Genomic DNA, 18,945 nt, shown 5'->3' with positions numbered 1-18,945 from the left:
CCCTTGGGGAGGGATGTTGCCACCCTGGTGAACTTCAACTTGCAGTCCCCCAGGAGCCCACACTGGAGGGGACTCAGAAGTGCCACCTGAAGCCTTGCAGCCTGAGAAAACAGTCCAGGAAAAGAGCAGAGAGAGCCCTGTGTCCCCATGAGCCCCATCATGGCCTATGGAGGCTGATGACATCTCCTCTGTCCAGCCCAAAACCCCAGCTTGCCTCCTCTGCTTTCAGAAACACATCCAAAAAACAATATGACTACAGGAATGTTCTTTCCCGGGATGAAATCATGTACTTTGGGCTAATTCAAGCAAGAAGTTTGAGTTAAAACCTGGGACTTGCCTCCCTTGGTGCAGTTGGCAGAGCCAAGGTCAAAAGTCTTCTCCTGTCCTTCCTCTCTCCTCCTGTAGGAGCAGCCCATTGCACCAGTGCACATGAGGTGTGCCAGTTCCTGGAGCCACAGGATGGACAGGGAGACTACCTTTAACCTCTTGGTCTATGCAGACATAGCCACTGAGTGTGCCTTGGCCTCCCTGCCCAGAAGAAGGGCTCCATAAGGCATGTTCTGCCAGATCAGAGCAGAATGATAGCAGTTCCTCACCTTGCATCCTTCTGCCATTTCGTATGTTGCATATTTTGTTTGGGGCTATTTACTTTCACATTCAGTTCCCCCATCTCCCCCTCAGTATCCTGTCCCCATCTCTCTCTCCAAGACCTATCTCAGATCCAAAGCATTTTCTCAGTCACCTCCTCTTCCTTGGAACCAGGACGTGAGTGTAACACTGCACACCCAGACTGCCATCTGACCTCCTCTTCCTGCAGAATATCCTTCTGGAAACTATCTGACCACTCACTGCCTTCTCTCCTCTTGCTCCTCCATTATGAGCTCTTGGGCTTTATCTGGGTGGTTTAGGAAGAACCAGCAGAAGGAATGATGCAATCACTGCAGTCAGCAATGAGAAGCAGTGATGGGAGTCACAGCTCTGCCCCTCCTGCTTTTATCAGCCTCTGGTTTGGAAAGAGGGGAGCAGCAGCCCTGGGGGAGCCCCTCTCCCTCCCACTCACCCACTACTGCAGGTAGGGGACAGAAACCAAACAGCCACCCTGCTCTCATTTCCCAGGGGGGAAATTACAGCCTTGCCACATTTTAACTGGAGCAATCCCTCCCAGAGTGTTCAACAATTGCATAAATATTGTTGGAAGCAAAGACAGAAGGAAGCAGTTGAAGATGGTTATGGTGTCTGCTTAATGGCCTCAATGGGATACTGGGAAGCAGAAAGTGACTCCTGACATGGGGATGGGCTGAGGAGATGCCCAGCTGTCCCCTCCTTTGCATCAGGACTTCCAGAAATTTTGCTCCTTTTGCTGGTTAGTGACAGGGTGGAAACGTTCCCCAAGCCCAGGAATAATACTCAGTACTCAAGCTGTACCCCAAATTACATCCTCCCGGATGCCTTATTCTCCAAAGGTTTGCAAAGACCTGTCTGAGGGGGTGTGCATGGATTTAGCTCAGGATTGCTGGCTTGCTGTGTGGTCCCTAAAGATGACAATGTTCCCCTACAGCTCCAGGAGATGTGTGTAAGCAACAGGAGCCTGGGGCAGGCTGGGATAACAGTGTAATTGGAAGGGTTTGGAAGGACAAGTGGAGCGAGGCAGCCCGCCCGCTCTGGGGGCTTGAAAACTCTGGTTAGAACCGTCCGCGCGTCCCTCCCCTGCATCACCCGATCCTTCCCTTGGCCTTTGGGCCCCTTCTGGGTGGGATTCTTCCCCTTCCCACAGGGTTCCGGGAGATGCAGGCCCCGGGGAGCGGCCAAGAGCCACGCCCGCCCCGGACGCGAGAGGCGGCGGAGCCGGGAGAGAGGCGGCGGTCCCGGGAGCGCTGCCCGCCTCCCCCCCCCTCTCCGCCCGCATAGCCCCGGGGCTGCGGCACCGGCGCGGCCATGGGCAGCGGCAGCAGCCGGCGGCGGGGAGCGGCGGCGGCGGGGGCGGCAGCGGAGAGGCGAGCGGTGCCCACGGGCGGAGCGGCGGCGGCGGAGAACCGGCAGCTGCTGGAGACGGTGCTGACCGAGGGCGATGAGGCGGCGGCGCTGCCCGCCCCCGGCCGCACGGCCCCGGCTGCAGGCGGCATCCCCCTGCCCCGGGACGGCGGGTGCTGCGGGGAGGCGGCGGGGGGGCACGGGGGGACCCCGCCCCAGCAGGCGGTAAGTGCCCGCCCCGGCCCCCGGGACACCCCGGACACAGGGGGTCCCCGCTGGACGGGAGAGCGCTTCCAAAGCCGAGGCTGAGGGCTGAGGCCACCGCTTCCTCCGAAGGCAACCGGCACCAAGCTCTCGCCCCTCTGGTACAGGGTCTGGAGAACAGATCTTGGGAGAAGCGGCTGAGGGTACTGGAATTGTTTGGCCTGGAGAAAAGGCGACCGAGGGGAGACCTTGTTGCTTTATACAACTACTTGGAAGGAGGCTGTAGAGAGGCCGGGGTCGGGCTCTTCTCCCAAGTAGCGAGCGATAGGACAAGAGGAATTGGCCTCATGTGCCAGGGGAAGTTTAGATTGGATATTACGAAAAAGTTGGATATAAGAAAAATTTCTTCACGGAAAGGGCTATCAGGCACTGCAAAAGGGCGCCCAGTGAGGTGATGGAATCCCCAACCCGGGGGTAGATGTGTTAAAAGCCGGGTAGATGTAGTGCTTAGGGACATGGTTTAATGGTTGGACTTGATCTCAAAGATCTTTTCCAAGCGAAACGATTCTACAATTCTTTTTATCTTTGCTGGCAAACCAGGCTTGATCACCATTTGCTTCTGCTCCTTGCATTTTCTCTCTCTGGTGCATGGTTCCCAAGAAGGGCTGAAAAATTCTGTTTCTCCCTTATGAAAACAGCTTAACTTTATAAAATGCAGCTCATGCTTTTCCCTGGTTCAGTCTTGTAAACAGAAGTTTTAAATGTGAATGTAGAGCTGCCATTTAGTGCTTGCCAATCTGCTGCAGCTGCAGTCCAGCTAAAGTCCTAAAGAAGCATTTTGGTATCTTGCTGTTTAACAAATAGTGGATTTATCTGACGAGAATTTTTTTTTCCTGTCCAAAAATAACAGCAGCATTTATATCTTCTGGTGATGAGGCCAAAAATCACCAGCTTCTTTCATCTTATCGCAGCTTTGGAAGTTATATGCTGTTTGTTAAATAAATGGTGCTCTGTGCAGATGCACAAAAGCTGTCAGACTAAAGTAATAAATTTCAAAATAGAAATTAATATTTAGGACCCAGGACTTTCTGGCTTGCGTGCCTCAGTTTTGCTCTGTAGTAGTGTAAAATTTCCATTGCCAAACTGCATTTCCATGGGGTAAGGATAACTTTAATGTGAAATAAATTTTGCTATTAGGAAACTTGGCAGGGTTCAGTATGAGAACCCTTTTTTTTAGACAAGCTTTAAAAATTTGGAAAGGGAAAAAAAAAAGTAATCTTGTATTGTCATACTTCTTCCTTGCTCTTTTAACTCTAAAGCCTCCTGTGGTATAAATAGGAGCTCAGCTGAGCAGCACTTTCTCCTCTGAGTGACTCACTGGTGATCAGTCCTCCTGGCTGCTCCTGTTTAATATTTATGGGACTAGAGGCTGCTGATGTCCATTTTCCCTCTGTCTCTACATGTGAATGTCATAGATGGATCTTTAAAAATAATAATATTGGCTGTGAATTTTCCTGTGGATATGTGTTCTGGCTGACTATGTATCAGAAAGGCAACAAAGCTATGAAAATCAGAAGAGAGAAAGTATACCGTGACTGTAGATACTATTGAACTAATGACAAAGGGCAAACTAGAAAGGATAAAGAATTTAAGATGTGGCTAGTTCCCCACTGCAAGCCTTCTCCTCTGGCAGAAATGATGATGAGGTACCCATATCACCACCTCCACTGCACTAGGTCATGGTCACACTCAATGCAAACCAAGGGTGGGAATACCATCAAGCCTTGCAGCACAGAGGTGTCTGTGAGGGTTCTCAAAATTCAGCCAGAAGCAGGCATCTGGGGCCTCTCTTACCCAGTGTGACCAAGTGGGTGCAGACACAGCTATGCCACCCATGAGGTGAATGCAGGTGATGCAGAACACCTGGTGTGCTTCCTCTTCCACCTGCTGCTGCTGCCTGTTGTTTGGGAAGGAAGTGATGACATTTCTGGTTGCACCCAGAGAAGTTGTTTGAAATACGCCAGAGAATTACCAGTATTTTCCAAAGATGTAAAAAATATGCGAGAGAAGTCTAAGGTGTTTTCAGGGCAAAGTTGAAGCTCTCTTTGGTAACACTTTCTTTACCCGAACCCGAGGTGGCCATGGTCCAGTTGAGACAGCAGTCATGGGCTTACCATTCTGTCTCCTTGAGTCTTAAAATGTGATTAGCTTGAGAAAAGGAGAGGAAACTGTTTGCAGCACCAGGTTTTTTGTGTTTACTGGATGCAGTTTAGTCTTTTAGGTCATCGTGCAAACTGCAGTCCCACCCTTCCCATGAGGCTGGTGGAGGAGATTTTTGGAAAGGATACCAGCTCTGTTGCATCACTGGTTTCTTGCAAGAGATTTTGAGGGAATTTTCTCTCATTTGTGCTGGCTTCTCAGCCAGGCATTTTTAACTTCTGTCTTGTGGTAGGAAGCTCCCCGCTGTGCACCATTCAGCAGTGCTGTCTGGAGAACAGGCAAAAAAGTTTCAGAGAAGAGAGGATGGATTATTTGAGCAGAGGTAATGAGGGAAAGATGAGCAGGGAGGAGGAAAGGCAATAAGGAGATATTATAGTAGAAAAGTCTGATGAGAAATAGCCAGTCAAGGGTCAGATTCTGGCCAATGGGAGGAGAGATTTGCCACTGGTCAGAAGACAGTGGTTGCCTGCAAGCAGGATACGGCTCTCTGCTGTTGTGGTTGGGTTTCTCCTGGACATGATGAGCATGTTGTGGTTTCCCACCTGAACCAAATACACTTTTTCATCCAGCAGCAAGCTGGCAGCAATGATTGGCAGCCAGGCCAGGTGGCAAGAGCTGGTGGAGAGGAGTGGCTGGGGACCAAATCCTGATGGGAAACCTGAATTTAGCTCAGAGCAGACCCCAGCGTCCCTTTATCATCACCAAATGTCTGTTTGCAGGTTTAGTCTCTATTCCAGATGGCTGCACATGGTTTTTTGTCATTCCTGCTTAGTGCAGAAAAAGTATTTGTGGTTTTGCATGTTCTGCCACAGCAGAGAGAAGGGTGGCAGCTCTCTGTGGAAACCAGGGGAGAGGCTGCAGCCGCAGGCATTTCCCTATTGGTTTTCTGAAATGGAAAAATCACACAGACATGTTAGAGTCTTGCTTTTAACAGCTTTTTCCACGGCGCCGTCCCTCCTCCTGCCTGGAGACAGTGTGCTCACAGTAAGCTGATCACCCCAGCTGCAGCACAGGAAGAACACAGGTAGAGGGTGTACTAACCATCCTCTAGAGGTGTATACTTTCAAAGCACCCAAGTCTTCAAAGCTCTGCCTCTTTTTTTCAGCAACATAAATGTTCTTTCTGCAGACTGATGTGGTGCAGCATTATCTCGTGGCTGGCTGGCCCCAGCTGCAAGCATGTAGGGGTCCTGTGGGGACATTTAATGTTATACCCCATTAGTTTCTTTTAGGAACTCAGATTTATTTTTCTACTCTTGTTAAAATATGCTTCCAGCAACAGAAATTGAATCTTTCTAACTCAGTGCTGTTAAGATTGTGTTTCAGCATTTTTTTTCCTGTTTGTGTTAGTGGTCAAAAATGCCCTTGAGTCAAGGCATTCTCCTGTGGTTGTGCAAGGAGCTGTGCTACACTGGCCAGGGTGCTTCAGAAAAGGTCCAGGTTCAGGTTCCAGCTGAACATCTGAGCCTCCTTGAACTCCAAACAGCTACAGGAAAAGTCAAAAGTCAAATTATTTAATATTCTGCAGTTAGTGTCCAGGTGTGGATCTGGTGGTTGCTGAGCAAAAGATCTCCCTCTCTTTCACTTTACCTTCTCTGTCTTTTTAAAACCGTCTGAAATGTCACCAGAGCCCAGTGAGCAGTGAGCTGTGCTGTCCCCTCACACAGTGTCACCTCCCAGAACAGCTGTCTTGCAGCTGGACTTGGAAAACTGCTGAACTAGGTATTTTTCCCCAACATCAATCAGCAGAGCATGCGTTGCTTTTGCCCTGAAACCGTTCCTGATCTAAAAACTAAGCACAGGGCATGTGCAAAATAGCTGGGAGCTGAAGTTTTAGTTGGCAGGAGAGGAGAAGAGTGGGAACTCCCTGCACGCCTGCCCACTTCCCCTCCACCACCTGTTCATAATTCCTTCTCTGGCCAGAGGATGTTGCTGCAGACCAGAGCAAGGCTGGGAGTGCTTTCCCTGGGATGCAGCTGGGGCTGCACATCCCCTCTGGTATCTACTGACACCTTAGGAAGCTTGATTTTCTTTGCCAGTTGTAACTCTGGCTGCAGGTTCACGAGGGGCTGTTTTTGGCAGCAGTGACTGACCCAGGCACCCACATCATTTGCTGGCTTTGCTGGAGGGTGCTGCCCTTTTGCTGTACCAGCTCAGCCATCCACAGCTCTGCTGCAGACTGCCCCTGGGATGTGCCCTGGCTGACATCCTCATCCTCCCCACCAAAGGGGGGATTTTCACTTAAGCTCAGACTGTGCCCCTTCTCTGGCTCACAGGGTGTTTGTGAGGAGGGGTTTGGCAGCAGCAATCAGGGAAGGAGGCACTGCCCTACATTGTGCAGAAAAGCTCTGCTGTGAAACCACAGCCCAGCAGAGCAGCACTGGCAGGGGACCACATTGCTTCGGTGTGAAAGTTTTTGGTGGCTTAGTCACTCTCTACACTCCCCTGTATGTGATGGGACCACTCAGGGTCTGTATCTCTACTGTAGGTGTGTATGTATTTGGCTGTATTTCTGTTCTACTGTATTTCAGGGCTGTGTCTGTGTCAGGGTAAAACATACCACAGCAGCTGCTGGGCATCTCTGTTGAGATGCTGTGATAGTCCCTGGCATGGTTTTGGCCTGGGACAATTTTCAGTCTCCTAAATAACGCCAGGACTTGGTTCAGGGGTTGGCATAGGGACCCATCCCCAAAAGGCAGCTTGAATTGAGAGAGACACTGGAGACATTGAGGCTGAAACTATAGTTGAGGCTGTGGTTGAGCAGTTTCAAGGTAGTCTGAGGAGAGCTTGGAATCCCCAAAAGATGCCCAGCTCCTGGTCACCCTGCAGGCCCAAGGCAGGGGATTCTCACCAGCAGCTGCTAGAGATGGCAGAGGGAGAAGGCAGGGAGCCAGGAGAGTAAGGGCGTGAAGAACACCAGCCACAGCTTGCACTGGCTTGGGGGAATGGGAAGCTGAACTCCAGGAACTCTGGTTCATCCATACAAGAGACAGCCATGGCTGCTCCTTCCAGCCCTCTGCTCCACCTTGCTGTGCCCTGACATAAAGGACAGCAGTGGTGTGTGTGCAGCTGCTGTCAAACCACTCCACCTCACATCTCCCTGCATTAAATTAAACCCCAGTATACCTGGGTGAGCTTAATAGCCAAATCTCTGAACTGAGAGGAGGTGGTGAAGTGGGGCTTTGTAGCACAACAGACCCCAGCATGGGATTCCTAAGCTGAGAACAGGATGGAAAACAAGGAGACACGCTGCAGTCTGGATGAGTAATAAAAAGATGACTGCAAGCTGCAGAAAGGAGAAGATGACTTCATTTATCTCTTAACAGGGCACAGGCCAGCCAGGCCAGCAATTACCCATTTAGCTGCAGGATAGGAACCCATAATATTAAAGTGTCTTGACGTGCGCATCATTTCTACCCACATAAAGGGCTAATACTAATTATCTGCTGATTTTGCAACCCATGGATGACAGCGGTCGGCACGGGCTGGGTGGGGTCAGGTTCTGTGATGTCTCACTGCCTGCCCCAGCCCCTGCTCCCTGTCCCGCCTGCTCCCGGCACCCGGAGCCGCATGGGCACCGCCACGGCTCATTCCCCTGGAGGGATTCAGAGACACTCCCCGAGCAAGGAGGCTCTGATCGAGGTGGAAAGGCTGAGGCTGGAGGAGCCTTTTGCTTTCACTTCCTCCCAAGTTTTTTCCCGATGCATTGGATTAAATGTCAGTAGAGATCTACCCGTGCCAGTGCCAAATTCTCTTGGGAAATAAGCGTTGTTGCTGACAGATCCCCTGGAGAAGGTGGGAGATGATTTTGCATGGAGAAGCAGATTTTCCTAACCAGAGCTTCTCCATCCTTATGACTAATTAATTCTGTCTTCCACCCACACAGCACGTACAGCTCGTAATACAGAGGAGTCAGCCACAAGGGAAGAAAAAGACAACCTACTGTACAATTCACCCCCAAACCTAAACTGATCCAAACCCATTCTCTGCCCAGAAGTGCTGGGAGCTGCATTCATAGAATCATAGAATTGGCTGGGTTGGAAGGGACCTCAGAGATCATCAAGTCCAACCCTTGATCCACTATCGCTGCAGTTACCAGACCATGGCACTGAGTGCCACATCCAGTCTCTTTTTAAATATCTCCAGGATGGAGATATTTGTCTCTTGCTGTGAGAAGAGCAGCATCAGAGCAGTCCTGGAGAACTGTGTTCCTCTTGGTGCCAAGGATGAATGCAGTTCTTCACCTGGTGGAAGGAAAGAGGTGGCAGCAGTAGCCTGGTGGGTGATGGTGAGGATGTGGGGATGGGTTGTGGGGTGCACTCCCAGGAGGAGTCAGTCCTTGGAGCTTGGCACGGCATCCTCCTGGCACTGCTGCTTGCTCATGTCACTCATGGGAGACTGCCAAGAAACAATGCTAAATAAGCAGGCAGAAACTCTCTTCCTTCACTGTCAGCTTTCTCACATGGCCTCATCTCCACTTAGACCCAGGAGCTAATGGTTGCTGCAATGGTTCAGGCTCTTCCAGAGGAAACAAAGTGTTACCAAAGAACAGAGCCTCTTCTGAAAGGATGTGGACTGCATTTGGAAAGGTATCAAAGATGTTACAGGACTTTCATAAAGTTGTAATTTGTAATTTTAAGCAAACATCTAGGACATGAAAGACTGTGGATAGCAGACACCTTTCCCTAGTTCCAGAAATGGGAGCTACTGAGGGCTCTCCTGGAAGAGGTGTTGACCCAGTGCCATGAAGATGGTGTTGTTGCTGCAGCCCTCCTCACCTGCTCAAGCACAGGAGCCAAAGGCGTCCATGGCACCACAAAGCCCATCCAGGAAGCAAGGAGGAGCTGAACAGTTTGGTGCCAAACACCCACCTGCCTGGCAGTGTCTGAGAGCACTGTGTTTAAACCTCAATTCCTCTCCATCTGCATGAGAAGCATATAAGGAACAAGTGTAATGAAAACATCTCTTCTAAATTAAAATTAAGTGCCATGCAATAATGGCAGACAGCCAGGTGAATATTTCTATCCAGCAGATGGCACATACCAGCCTGATTGATAGCAATTGATTGAAATCAGTGCAAAACTGCTCATAAAGCCATCATCCCTGTACCAGGATTGCCTATGTGAGGGCATCTCCCTTCCATAACTCCCACACTCACCAATACCAGTCCCATACAGTGCTGGTACTCAAGGCAGCACAGGGCTGAGCCTGCTCAAGACTGGATACATGATCTTACTGAGGAATCATGTGATTCCATCCTGCCCTGCAGAAACATGTCACACCTGATGTAGAGGTGAGATCCAGCTTAACTTGCATGAAGGAGTCCCACCAGCTTCAAGACTGCAGCTCAGAAAAAATAGTGACAAGACAAAATAAGCCTAGTTTTGTGCAAAGCCAAAGCCCTTGTCCCTAACCTCCTCCCTTTCTTCATGAGAATACTGTAAAGAAGTGGAAGAAGATCAAAGTTCCATTCTTTTCAATAGCACATGGCTGCAGGGGGTTCATTTTATTACTGGTCCAACAAAGGGCTCAAACACACACAAGGTCCCATCATCTTCTCATCTTAAATTCCATTAGGTTTGGCTTTTGTTGTCCCCCTGGTATCCCATTGGAGACATGTGGGCTTCCTGGGTAAGAAAGGTGGATGTTTCACTCCACATGGATCTTTTCAGAGGAGCAGCTCTGCCAAGTCAAAAGAATTGAGTCCATGTTGCTGTAACTTCCTTCCTTCACAGGTATTTTCATGCTGCTACTTGTCAGCTGGCCGAGCAGTGTGAATTCATGGGAAAACTGAGAGGTTTCACTTCACAACATGCTCTAGTGGCCACAGTAATAATTTTAGTTGTTGTTGTTGATTATGATGTTTTTGGGGTTTTTGTTTGTTTGGGGTTTTTTTTGTTGTTGTTGGTTTGTTGTTGGTTTGTTTTGGTTTTTGTTTTGGGGGGAAGTGGAGGGATGTTGACACTTGGATGCAGTGATCTTAGAGGTCTTTTCCAACCATGACCATTGACCATTCTGTGGTTCTGCCTAATGACAACATTGTTGATTTTGTTTCCATAGCCTGCAGCCCCAGACTCTGAACAGAACTAGCAGGACAGTGGTCAATAAAGGGGGGTCTCTTGTATCCACAGAGGTTGGCTGAGGGTTTAAACCAGCCCTGCCATGGCTCACTACAGCCAGAGATAGTTTTCGTAGAAATAAACAATTATTTGGCTGGGAAGGAACTTTTGAAGCTCATCTAGTCCAATCTCCCTGCCATGGACAGGGACATCTACCAGATCAGGTTGCTCAGAGTCCCATCTAACCTGGCCTGGAACACTTTCACAGCTTCTCTGGGCAACCTCTTCCAGCGTCTCACCACCCTCATCATAAAAAATTTCTTGTGTCCACTCTTTCAGTTTAAAACAGTTTCCTCTTGTCCTTTCTTCACAGGCACTGGTAAAAAGCTTCTTTTTTACAAGCCCTCTTTATATACTGAAAGGTCACAATAAGGTGTCCCTGGCAGCTTTTCTCCAGGCTGAACAACCCCAGCTCACTCAGCCTTTCCCCATAGGAGAGGGGTTCCAGCCCTCTGACTATTTCCCCAGTCCTACTCCAACAGATCAATGTCTGCCTTGTGCTGAAGGCCCAGAGCTGGATGCAGGAGTCCAGGTGGGGTCTCAGCAAAGCAGAGCAGAGGGCAGAGTCACCTCCCTCAACTTCACAGTGTGGGAACTGAAATACATGACTGTTCTTCTTTTCCAGGCTCTGTCAACCAGCAGCCCACCAGACCCAGAGAACACTTCCAACCATCAGTGAGTACCCCAAGTCTCTTTGGTTTATCTCCAGGCTGGGAAAGCAGATGGAAGGCAGGGGCCATAAAGGGGAAAACTATTCCTGCATGCCTCCTGCTGTGCAAACGAGAGGTGGGAATAGTGTCAAATGGTTTATAGCCCTAAGTATTCTCACTTCTACTTCTTTGACAATTTGAAAAAAAAATCCAGGAGCTGTGTTGCCTGAAAAAAATCCATATTGCTACAGTATAGAGTTTCATCCCTGGTCATGAGCAGTGCAGAATTTAAGATGCCTGCCTGTCACAATGGCATCTTGAAGGAACTTGTGAAAAGCTGGGGAGGAGTGCTCCAAGGAGCAGCTCAGGCCCTGCTTCACCTGCAGGTCATCTGTGGGCTGTGCAGCATGTAGAAAAGGAGAATAAAATCTCTTTGCTCCCTAGGAATCATAAAAGAAAATCCATGAGGCACTCTGATGCTGCACCAGGTAGAGACATGAGCCTCCCTCAGGGACAGGGGAATGGAGGGGACCTACTGCATGGGGTATCATAAAAAAAATAAATCTCAGATTTCACCTTCCACAAGCAAAAGTTACCAAGCAGACTGTGCCTCCGAGGATGCACCGAGAGCAAAGGGAACAGTTTGACATATATGTTAAAAAAAAAAAACAAAAACAGAAGAAACAAAAGAAGCTTGAAAAATTATCCTAAAATATCATTTTCTTATGCTAAGGGGTGACTCCAATGTTAATCTCAGACTCCTCCAGCCACTCCTGCAGCACTGGAGAGGAGGCTGAGCTGCAGCTCAGGCTGTGACCTACTAATGGGGAGCGGCACTGGTGGATGTGACACCCGAGCACCAGCCACCGTCCTCCCTCCTCCTCCCTCCCAGCTGGCAGAGAGCCCTCCTGGAGAGGCTCTTGGCTTCAGGAGTGCTCAGGAAACAATTCTGGCCCCAGCTTTCTGAACAGCAAAGCTCATAGGGTTGCCTGCAGGGACTGTCACCACTCTTGGGCTTTCTGACATCCTTGGTGGGCTTTGGGCTATGCTGGCAGCTGAGCAGTGTCCTCTGGGGCTGCACACCCAGCCTGCCACAGCCAAGCTCCACAGATCCAGGCTCTCCCTGGCTCCTCTTGTCCCCTGCCAGGGCCATCCTTCTCCCTTCCTCTTTGAAAAACAAAGGGAAGACTTGAGACAGCAGACTGGTTTCTGATCTGGGATGGCAGAGCAGAAGCTTATTTTCATTTAGGTAACATTTACTTTATGCTCACTGCAGAGCCCCACAGTGCAGCTCACATGGGAAGTGCCTGTACTGCCCATGATAATCAGGGCTGACCAGAACTGCATGCAAACTTTTCTTTTTCTTTTTCTTTCTTTTTTTTTTTTTTTTAATTGTCAAGCACATAGCAAAATTGCATTTTGAAGAAACCAGATCAAGCCCCAGAAACAGTAGTTCATGTGCTTGGGTGTCCTATCTTTCACATATCTGCAGCTAGAGTTGTTCTAGATAAACACCCATGTTATAAATATCCTGATAGAGTTGCTGACTGAAGAAATTCCCATAAAGCCAATTAAAGAGAAATAAATGTCAAGCACAGAGGAAAAAAAAAACAACTAGATATGGGGACTATCTGCCAAGAGAGCAGTCACACCAGATAGGTTCTGTAGGCGTGCACCTCCTGTGCTGCAACACACTCCTGTGTGACACCACATAAGCACCTAAACCAGACCCTAATAAACACCTTTGATGGATGTAGGAACACAGCTGGATGTATTCCTGATGTTGCTGTGTTACCTCTCTTTCCCCCTGCAATTCTTTTGTGAGCTGCTCTCTAGCATCTGGTGGTGCCTGAGTGGGATGACACAGCCAGGGAGCTCTGTAATGATGGGACAGCTGCTGCCAAGGCTCCTGTCACTGTGACTGGGGCGTTGTTTTGACCCATTTTTCAGCTGCAAGATCTTGCAGAAGGCATTTTAATGATTAAGCCTGGACTTTCCCAGCCTTAGCAAAACAATAAAAAAACAGTGGCCTAGATTTACCCCAGCCTAGTTTTCAGCCACTTAACTAAGGTTTCTGCTGCAGAGATTGTCGCCTTTGCTGCTCATCAGGGACATTGTCACCAGAGCCTGCAGGCAGCTCTCCCCCACATCAGCAGCTGCCTGGCTCCAGGGACCTGGCACTGCCAGCTGTCCCCACCACTGGGAGCTTGCTCAGAGGTACTTTTGCTCACTTTCAGTCTAATGATGCCCTTTGCATTTCCTTGTCCTCTTTGCATAGTTCATTGTCTTCCCATTAAAAAAAAAATAAAATAATTTCTCCTTCCCTTAATAATCTTTAAACACAGAGAGGCCTTTAGCTGAACTGGAGCACATTTCTCGCTTTCCTAAATTGCTACATTCTAGCTCCTTAAATCACTTTTATTGCTGCTTTCTGAACTCCCTCCAAGCTGTTAATAACTTTTTAGTAATAAGATACCCAGAAGTCTGCACAATAATCCTGATGGAGTTGCATTGGCCTTTTTTTCTGTACTGCAAATCCCCCTCTTGTGTGCTCTTCAGCTCACTCTTTCCCTAACAGCATTGCTCCTTCCCAGGTTTCTTCCTCCAGAATACCTGGGCTTTGAAAAATTTCCCCCCTCCACATGCTGATCTGTTATTTTCTGAATCAGAAAGTCTGACAGCCCTCAGCTTGATCCCACGTGGATTGCAAGCCCTGATCTGCAGCCCTGGCTGCGTGTTGCTGGGACAGCCAAGGAGCCTCCTCTCCTGCTGGCCCAGGAGCAGACCTGTGGTCCACCATCTCCTGTCCTGACCACACCCTGTCCTGGGGCTTTCCCTGCCACAGCCTCCCAGTTCCAGGGCCAGCAGGAGCAGCTGGCAGTGGAGCTGCACCATTGAAATCAAGGTTGAGGTTGGGAGGGTCTCAGGGGGTCCCTTGTCCTGCCTCCTGCCCCAGGACAGATCAGGACAGATTGCTCAGGGCTTTGTCCCATCAGTTCTTGAAAGCCTCCAAGGATGGTGGCTGTTCTTCTGCTCACTGTCCTCAGGATGGAGAAGTTTATCCCTTTAGCCACATGGAACATTTCATTTAGAAAATTATTTCCTTATTAAATGATACAGAACTTTGCCACTACAAGAGAAAGAACAAGAGCAGCAACTTGCTCATGAAAGAAACAGAGCCCTCTCTATTCCTCTTAGTTCTGGGATGTGCATGGTAGGTGGGGTTTGCTTTCATCTTTTTAAATGCATACCTATGTTTCAATGAGTGAAAATTTTACCTGGAGACTTTCTCCCATGCTTGGAGGTCATCATGCAAGCCAAAGAATCAAGAATAATTAACAGTGGGAAATTATGTAACTGCTTAGAGAAACAATGACTGTTCTGTGGGCCTGCTAGCAAGCTGCCAGGAGCTCTGCCTCTAATTCATCACGTAATACAAAATTAGTTCAAGGGTTGTCACAGTGTGGAGTTTAAATCAATATATTGTGTGTTTAAGTCAGATTTCTGCATTTCCTTTTCCCAGTTCTCACTTTGTAGTTGCTGCTGTATGGTTCAAGCTCTTGGACTTCCAGCTTTCTTCCCAGCCCTCATTTATTGTGGTAGAAACTGGATTGCTCACAGCCCAGCAGAAGGAAAATTAATAAAAGGAATAAGCAGAAGAGTTCCCTGTAAATCCCACTTATTGCCAGTAGGACTTGCCATCAAGGGCATGGTTCAGTGTAAATAAATGTAGGACACTCACATGACCCAGCTGCCATACCAGTTGGTCACCAGGCAGCTCCAGGAAAAACATCAAACTATTTCTGATGTGCTGGGGGCACAGCATTGACACAGCCTGGTCAGGGCAGCTGGACTGGACAGAAGCCATTCTGACATGGACAGGTAAGAACAGAGGAGGGGTTGTATTGGTGCCCCTTGCTTCACAGCATCAGGGTGCTGGCTGCTGCCTGGCTGAGGAGTGTTGTGGGTGCTTCCTGTCCCAGGGAGAACAGTCCTTGGCTATCAAAGACAGCACCTCCCCTGTATGACAAAGTTTCCTTAAAAAAGCATTTCAGGACTTTTTTATTCAATTCTGATTCTACATTTACTTACCTGCTTTGGGGCATCTCCTGAGATTTGATCTCATAGATAGGTCCACAAGCTTTTCATTAGAGAACGCAAATGACCAAATTCACCCCAGCTGCAGGACCAAGGATGAGAGAGAGCTCATTCCTATGGAAATGGTAAGTCAACTGATGCTAACTAACATGCCTGGGACACAGCTACTACCATGCCATTGGATATGAACACTCTCCTCTTTGGCAAGCAGCAAGCTGCCATACAAACCCATTTATTTATTGCTTATTTGTTTTCCATCAGTGGATGTCCACAAAGGAAGCCCACCATTCTCAGTTGACATGGCATAACAAGTGATTTTACAGTTTGGATTTACCAGCTTAAGTCTCCACTTATCTCTGCACCTCACCATTACCTCCATCTCCTGGAGCCATTTGTCCCACATTCCAGAGATGACTGACCTGATAGCCTGGCTTACTCACCTCCTGGTTCTCTACCAGGAGGTCAGGGAGCAGCACTCTCTTCTACACTGATGTCTCATCTCTTGAGTCCTGGAGGGCAAGATCATAGAATCATCCAGGTTGGAAAGGACCTGTAAGACCATCAAGTCCAACCCTTGATCCACTACCACTGTCAAGTAGATGTATTTGGTAGTGTGAGTTACAGTGGTCAAAGGTTGCAGAAGACTTTTCACTGTTCTCCCTCAGGCAGGGAGGGACAGATGTCCCTTGCACCCAGCATAAACCACATCTGGTAATGCAAATAAACCTCATACCAGCTCCTGCTGAATCAGACAACAGTTTCCACTCATGGGAGAGTTGTGCTGATGTGAAAATGTCATAAGAGCAGTTTGAGGAAGCTGCATTCATACTGTGGTTGAAATTCAAATCCCTTACAGATATGAAAGAAAAAAAATCTCTTTCTGCATAAAACCTTAAAACTAGTGACTAGTGTGAAGGTTATGTAATGCTTTAACCAGGCCTTGAACTTAATTCACCAATGACAGCTCACAAAGTCATGACAGCTTGATCTGAAGCATTGTAAAGGCTGTAGTGTAATGAACTCATAGACTAAAATAGATGCCAAGTGATAGCAAATGTCAGCAAGTGATGTCCCTCTGTGGTATGGGAACCAGGCTTGACAGTATCAGTGTCTCAACAAGTCACATGCAGCTCGATCTTTCCATTCACAAAAAAATATGAAGTAAGGGTCATCTTATGTCTTCAGAGCTTGTTTCTCTCATGACTCCAATATAGCATTCTCTTCCCTGGCAGGTGCCCACAAAGGAACAGCAAGAAGCCATCAGGGCAGACCACAATCTCCTATGATTATGCGGAGGAGGAGCTCATGGCAAGCATTGAGCGGGAGTACTGCCGCTGAGCACAGCCTCATTCCACAGGAACTTCATGCACGTTCCTGGAAGTCCAGCTGGAGCAAAGCTGCTGCTGCTAAAATGACCCCTCACATAGTGGGATGGCACAGAAGAGGTGGGTGACAAAGAGAGGTGGAGCATGAGGAGCAGTGTGACTGCTTCGGAAGCACAAATGGGAAAGTCTTGAGTGACAGGGTGAAGATCCTCACCAACAGCTGATTTCTGATGGGTGCCACTGGAAGAGGGACGAATCCGTCCTGTGAATCAGTATTTAGAAGCTCATCTCTAAATAGTATTTACAAATGAAGGCATGCTAAAATTAAAGTGGCATACTAGAATAGAAATGTTGAGACATGGTGTATTGAAGGAAGATCTTGTTTTGTCTTATTAAGGAAAAAAATGCAGCAAAATCATTTGATTCACCTCTCTCTTTAGGGGATGTTGCATGAAATTCATGTTCCTGCCATTTAAAACAGGCCAAATTCACTACTTGAGCTGTGCAAGTCTCTGGTCCAAGTTTGAATTTGACACTGTCTTTTCAAACATGGTCCTCTCCCCAAGTATGGACTGTAAGGTGAAAAGAGGAGTGAGACCACCATCCAGTTGGTAGCATCTTCCCAGAGTTGAAATCCCACCACTTAAGAAAAGAAAGCTCTTGGGAGCATAGAATTTGTACGATTCCTTTGGGGCAGGATCCTGGCATTGGTACCTGGGCCTTCTTGGCATGGATTCTCCAGCAAAAGCAGGAGACACATCCCTGGAGCTGCCTCACTGCAGCCAGCAGCTATCATTTCATTTTGAGAGAGGCTTGAACACTATTGCAGTGCAGCTGTTCACCATCAGTTTTCAGAACTATCAGTCCAGTTATTTCTTTCCCAGTTATTTCTTGTGAGCACCCTAGAAGACAAATCACTACCTTTTACCATAACCTAAAAGCCAATCACTACCTTTTACCACTGGGTGACTGCAAGTAAAACAGAAAGTCAGCTCTGCAAAGATAGCTGTACTTTCAGTGCTCCCTAACAGGGAAGCCTGGTATTTTTAGGGTTTCTGCCTTTATTTTACCTGCATCTTGATATGTTATGAGCAGCTGTTTATTATCAGAAGAGGAAAGTCAACTTATTTCTGTCTTCAGTGGAAGCATAAAAGATATCACATGAAATCATCATGTGGACTTTGTAAGATCAAACAGCAGGATTCTTCTTAACATGCTGTATTTTAACTTCTTTTTAATTCCTGGTATATGTGAACCAGAAATAAACACATCTGTAAACTGTGTAGCCCTCAATAAAGGCTTCAAATGTTTTTTAAAGGCTCTCCAGCTTATGTGGCAAATTTTCTTATGGTACCTGCAGAGACTAAGGAAAATGGCAGGAGGAGTGCTATGAGGCAGACATGAGGTTACACACCTGGCATGTGTTCTCCTGCTCTGGTTACCTTTCCTGCAGCAAGGCTCTGGCATAGTGCTCTGCCTGAGGGCTCAGGAGGTGCCAAGCAGCCTGCAGAGGTGGGCAGCAGAGAGGGGGGTGATCTTCTGCAAAGCTACATGAGCTCAGAGGCAAGAGCTCACAGCAAACCCACCAGGGTACTTAGGATGAAGGGTAATGGCTTTAAACTGGAAGACAGTAGGTTTAGATTGGCCATAAGGAAGAAATAATTTACTGTGAGGGTGGTGAGGCACTGGAACAGGTTGCCCTGGGGAAATTGTGGTTGTCCCCTACCTAGAAATGTCCAAGGACAGACTGGATGGGGCTTTGGGCAGCCTGGTCTAGTGGAAGGTGTCCCTGACCATGGCAGGGGGCTTAGAACTAGAGGAATCCTCAATCCAGAGCATTCTGTGACACCATGCTAGCCCAGAAAGAGTCAGTATAGAGAGTAGATGTGCCTTCTGGAGCAAAGGTTCTCCAACCCTCTTAACAAAAAGTCCAATTTTGTATGATAGCACATTGGTTTTTGGCAGGAGTAGTCATTTTTAGACCTACTAATACTGTTGAGCTGTGGCAGGAACAGTTTCTCTGCAATGTGTCAAGTGTCAGCAGCTGGATCTCCCAGATCTTGTATTGGTTTGCAGTAGCTCTCAGAGACTTACTTGGATGAGCAGAATGTGCTTATGGAGAGCAGGAGAAACACAGGAGACCTGCTGACTCCAGCACAATAGGTGACCACGGTACTCCATACTCCATACCCTCCATACCATTCTGATGGTTTGTATTTCCATTCAACTTGGATTTCATTCTTTTTGCCAGGCCCTGCCTTGTGCCAAGGACCCCAGGGTCTCATTGGCACACCTGGGGAGCTGCTTCAAAGAGCTTGGTAGCATCTCTCCCATCAGGTATTGCCATCCTTTTAGGTGA

General features: G+C 48.2%; 2 protein-coding genes across 2 annotated transcripts in view; one reads left to right on the top strand and one right to left on the bottom strand.

The window, feature by feature from the left end:
* Positions 1 to 18,945, bottom strand: part of RRM2 (ribonucleotide reductase regulatory subunit M2) — a 63,725-nt gene that overhangs the window by 30,716 nt on the left and 14,064 nt on the right. The window lies entirely within an intron of this gene.
* On the top strand, positions 1,711 to 17,907 carry CYS1 (cystin 1). Its single transcript, XM_071741889.1, has 3 exons — positions 1,711 to 2,196; positions 11,139 to 11,188; positions 16,494 to 17,907. The coding sequence occupies exons 1-3, from the start codon at positions 1,936 to 1,938 to the stop codon at positions 16,597 to 16,599; spliced, it is 417 nt and encodes a 138-aa protein (XP_071597990.1). The 5' UTR covers positions 1,711 to 1,935; the 3' UTR covers positions 16,600 to 17,907.

The sequence above is a fragment of the Heliangelus exortis genome, chromosome 3 (assembly GCF_036169615.1).
Source record: "Heliangelus exortis chromosome 3, bHelExo1.hap1, whole genome shotgun sequence".
NCBI lineage: Eukaryota > Metazoa > Chordata > Aves > Apodiformes > Trochilidae > Heliangelus > Heliangelus exortis.
This window is presented reverse-complemented; position numbering and strand designations above follow the sequence as displayed.

What these genes read in the sequence shown, in the direction of transcription:
- CYS1 (XM_071741889.1), top strand. Translation starts at nt 1,936, where the DNA reads ATGGGCAGCGGCAGCAGCCGGCGGCGGGGAGCGGCGGCGGCGGGGGCG. An exon ending in GGACCCCGCCCCAGCAGGCG is followed by an intron (nt 2,197 to 11,138) that starts GTAAGTGCCCGC and finishes CTTCTTTTCCAG; the next exon opens with GCTCTGTCAACCAGCAGCCC. An exon ending in GAGAACACTTCCAACCATCA is followed by an intron (nt 11,189 to 16,493) that starts GTGAGTACCCCA and finishes CTTCCCTGGCAG; the next exon opens with GTGCCCACAAAGGAACAGCA.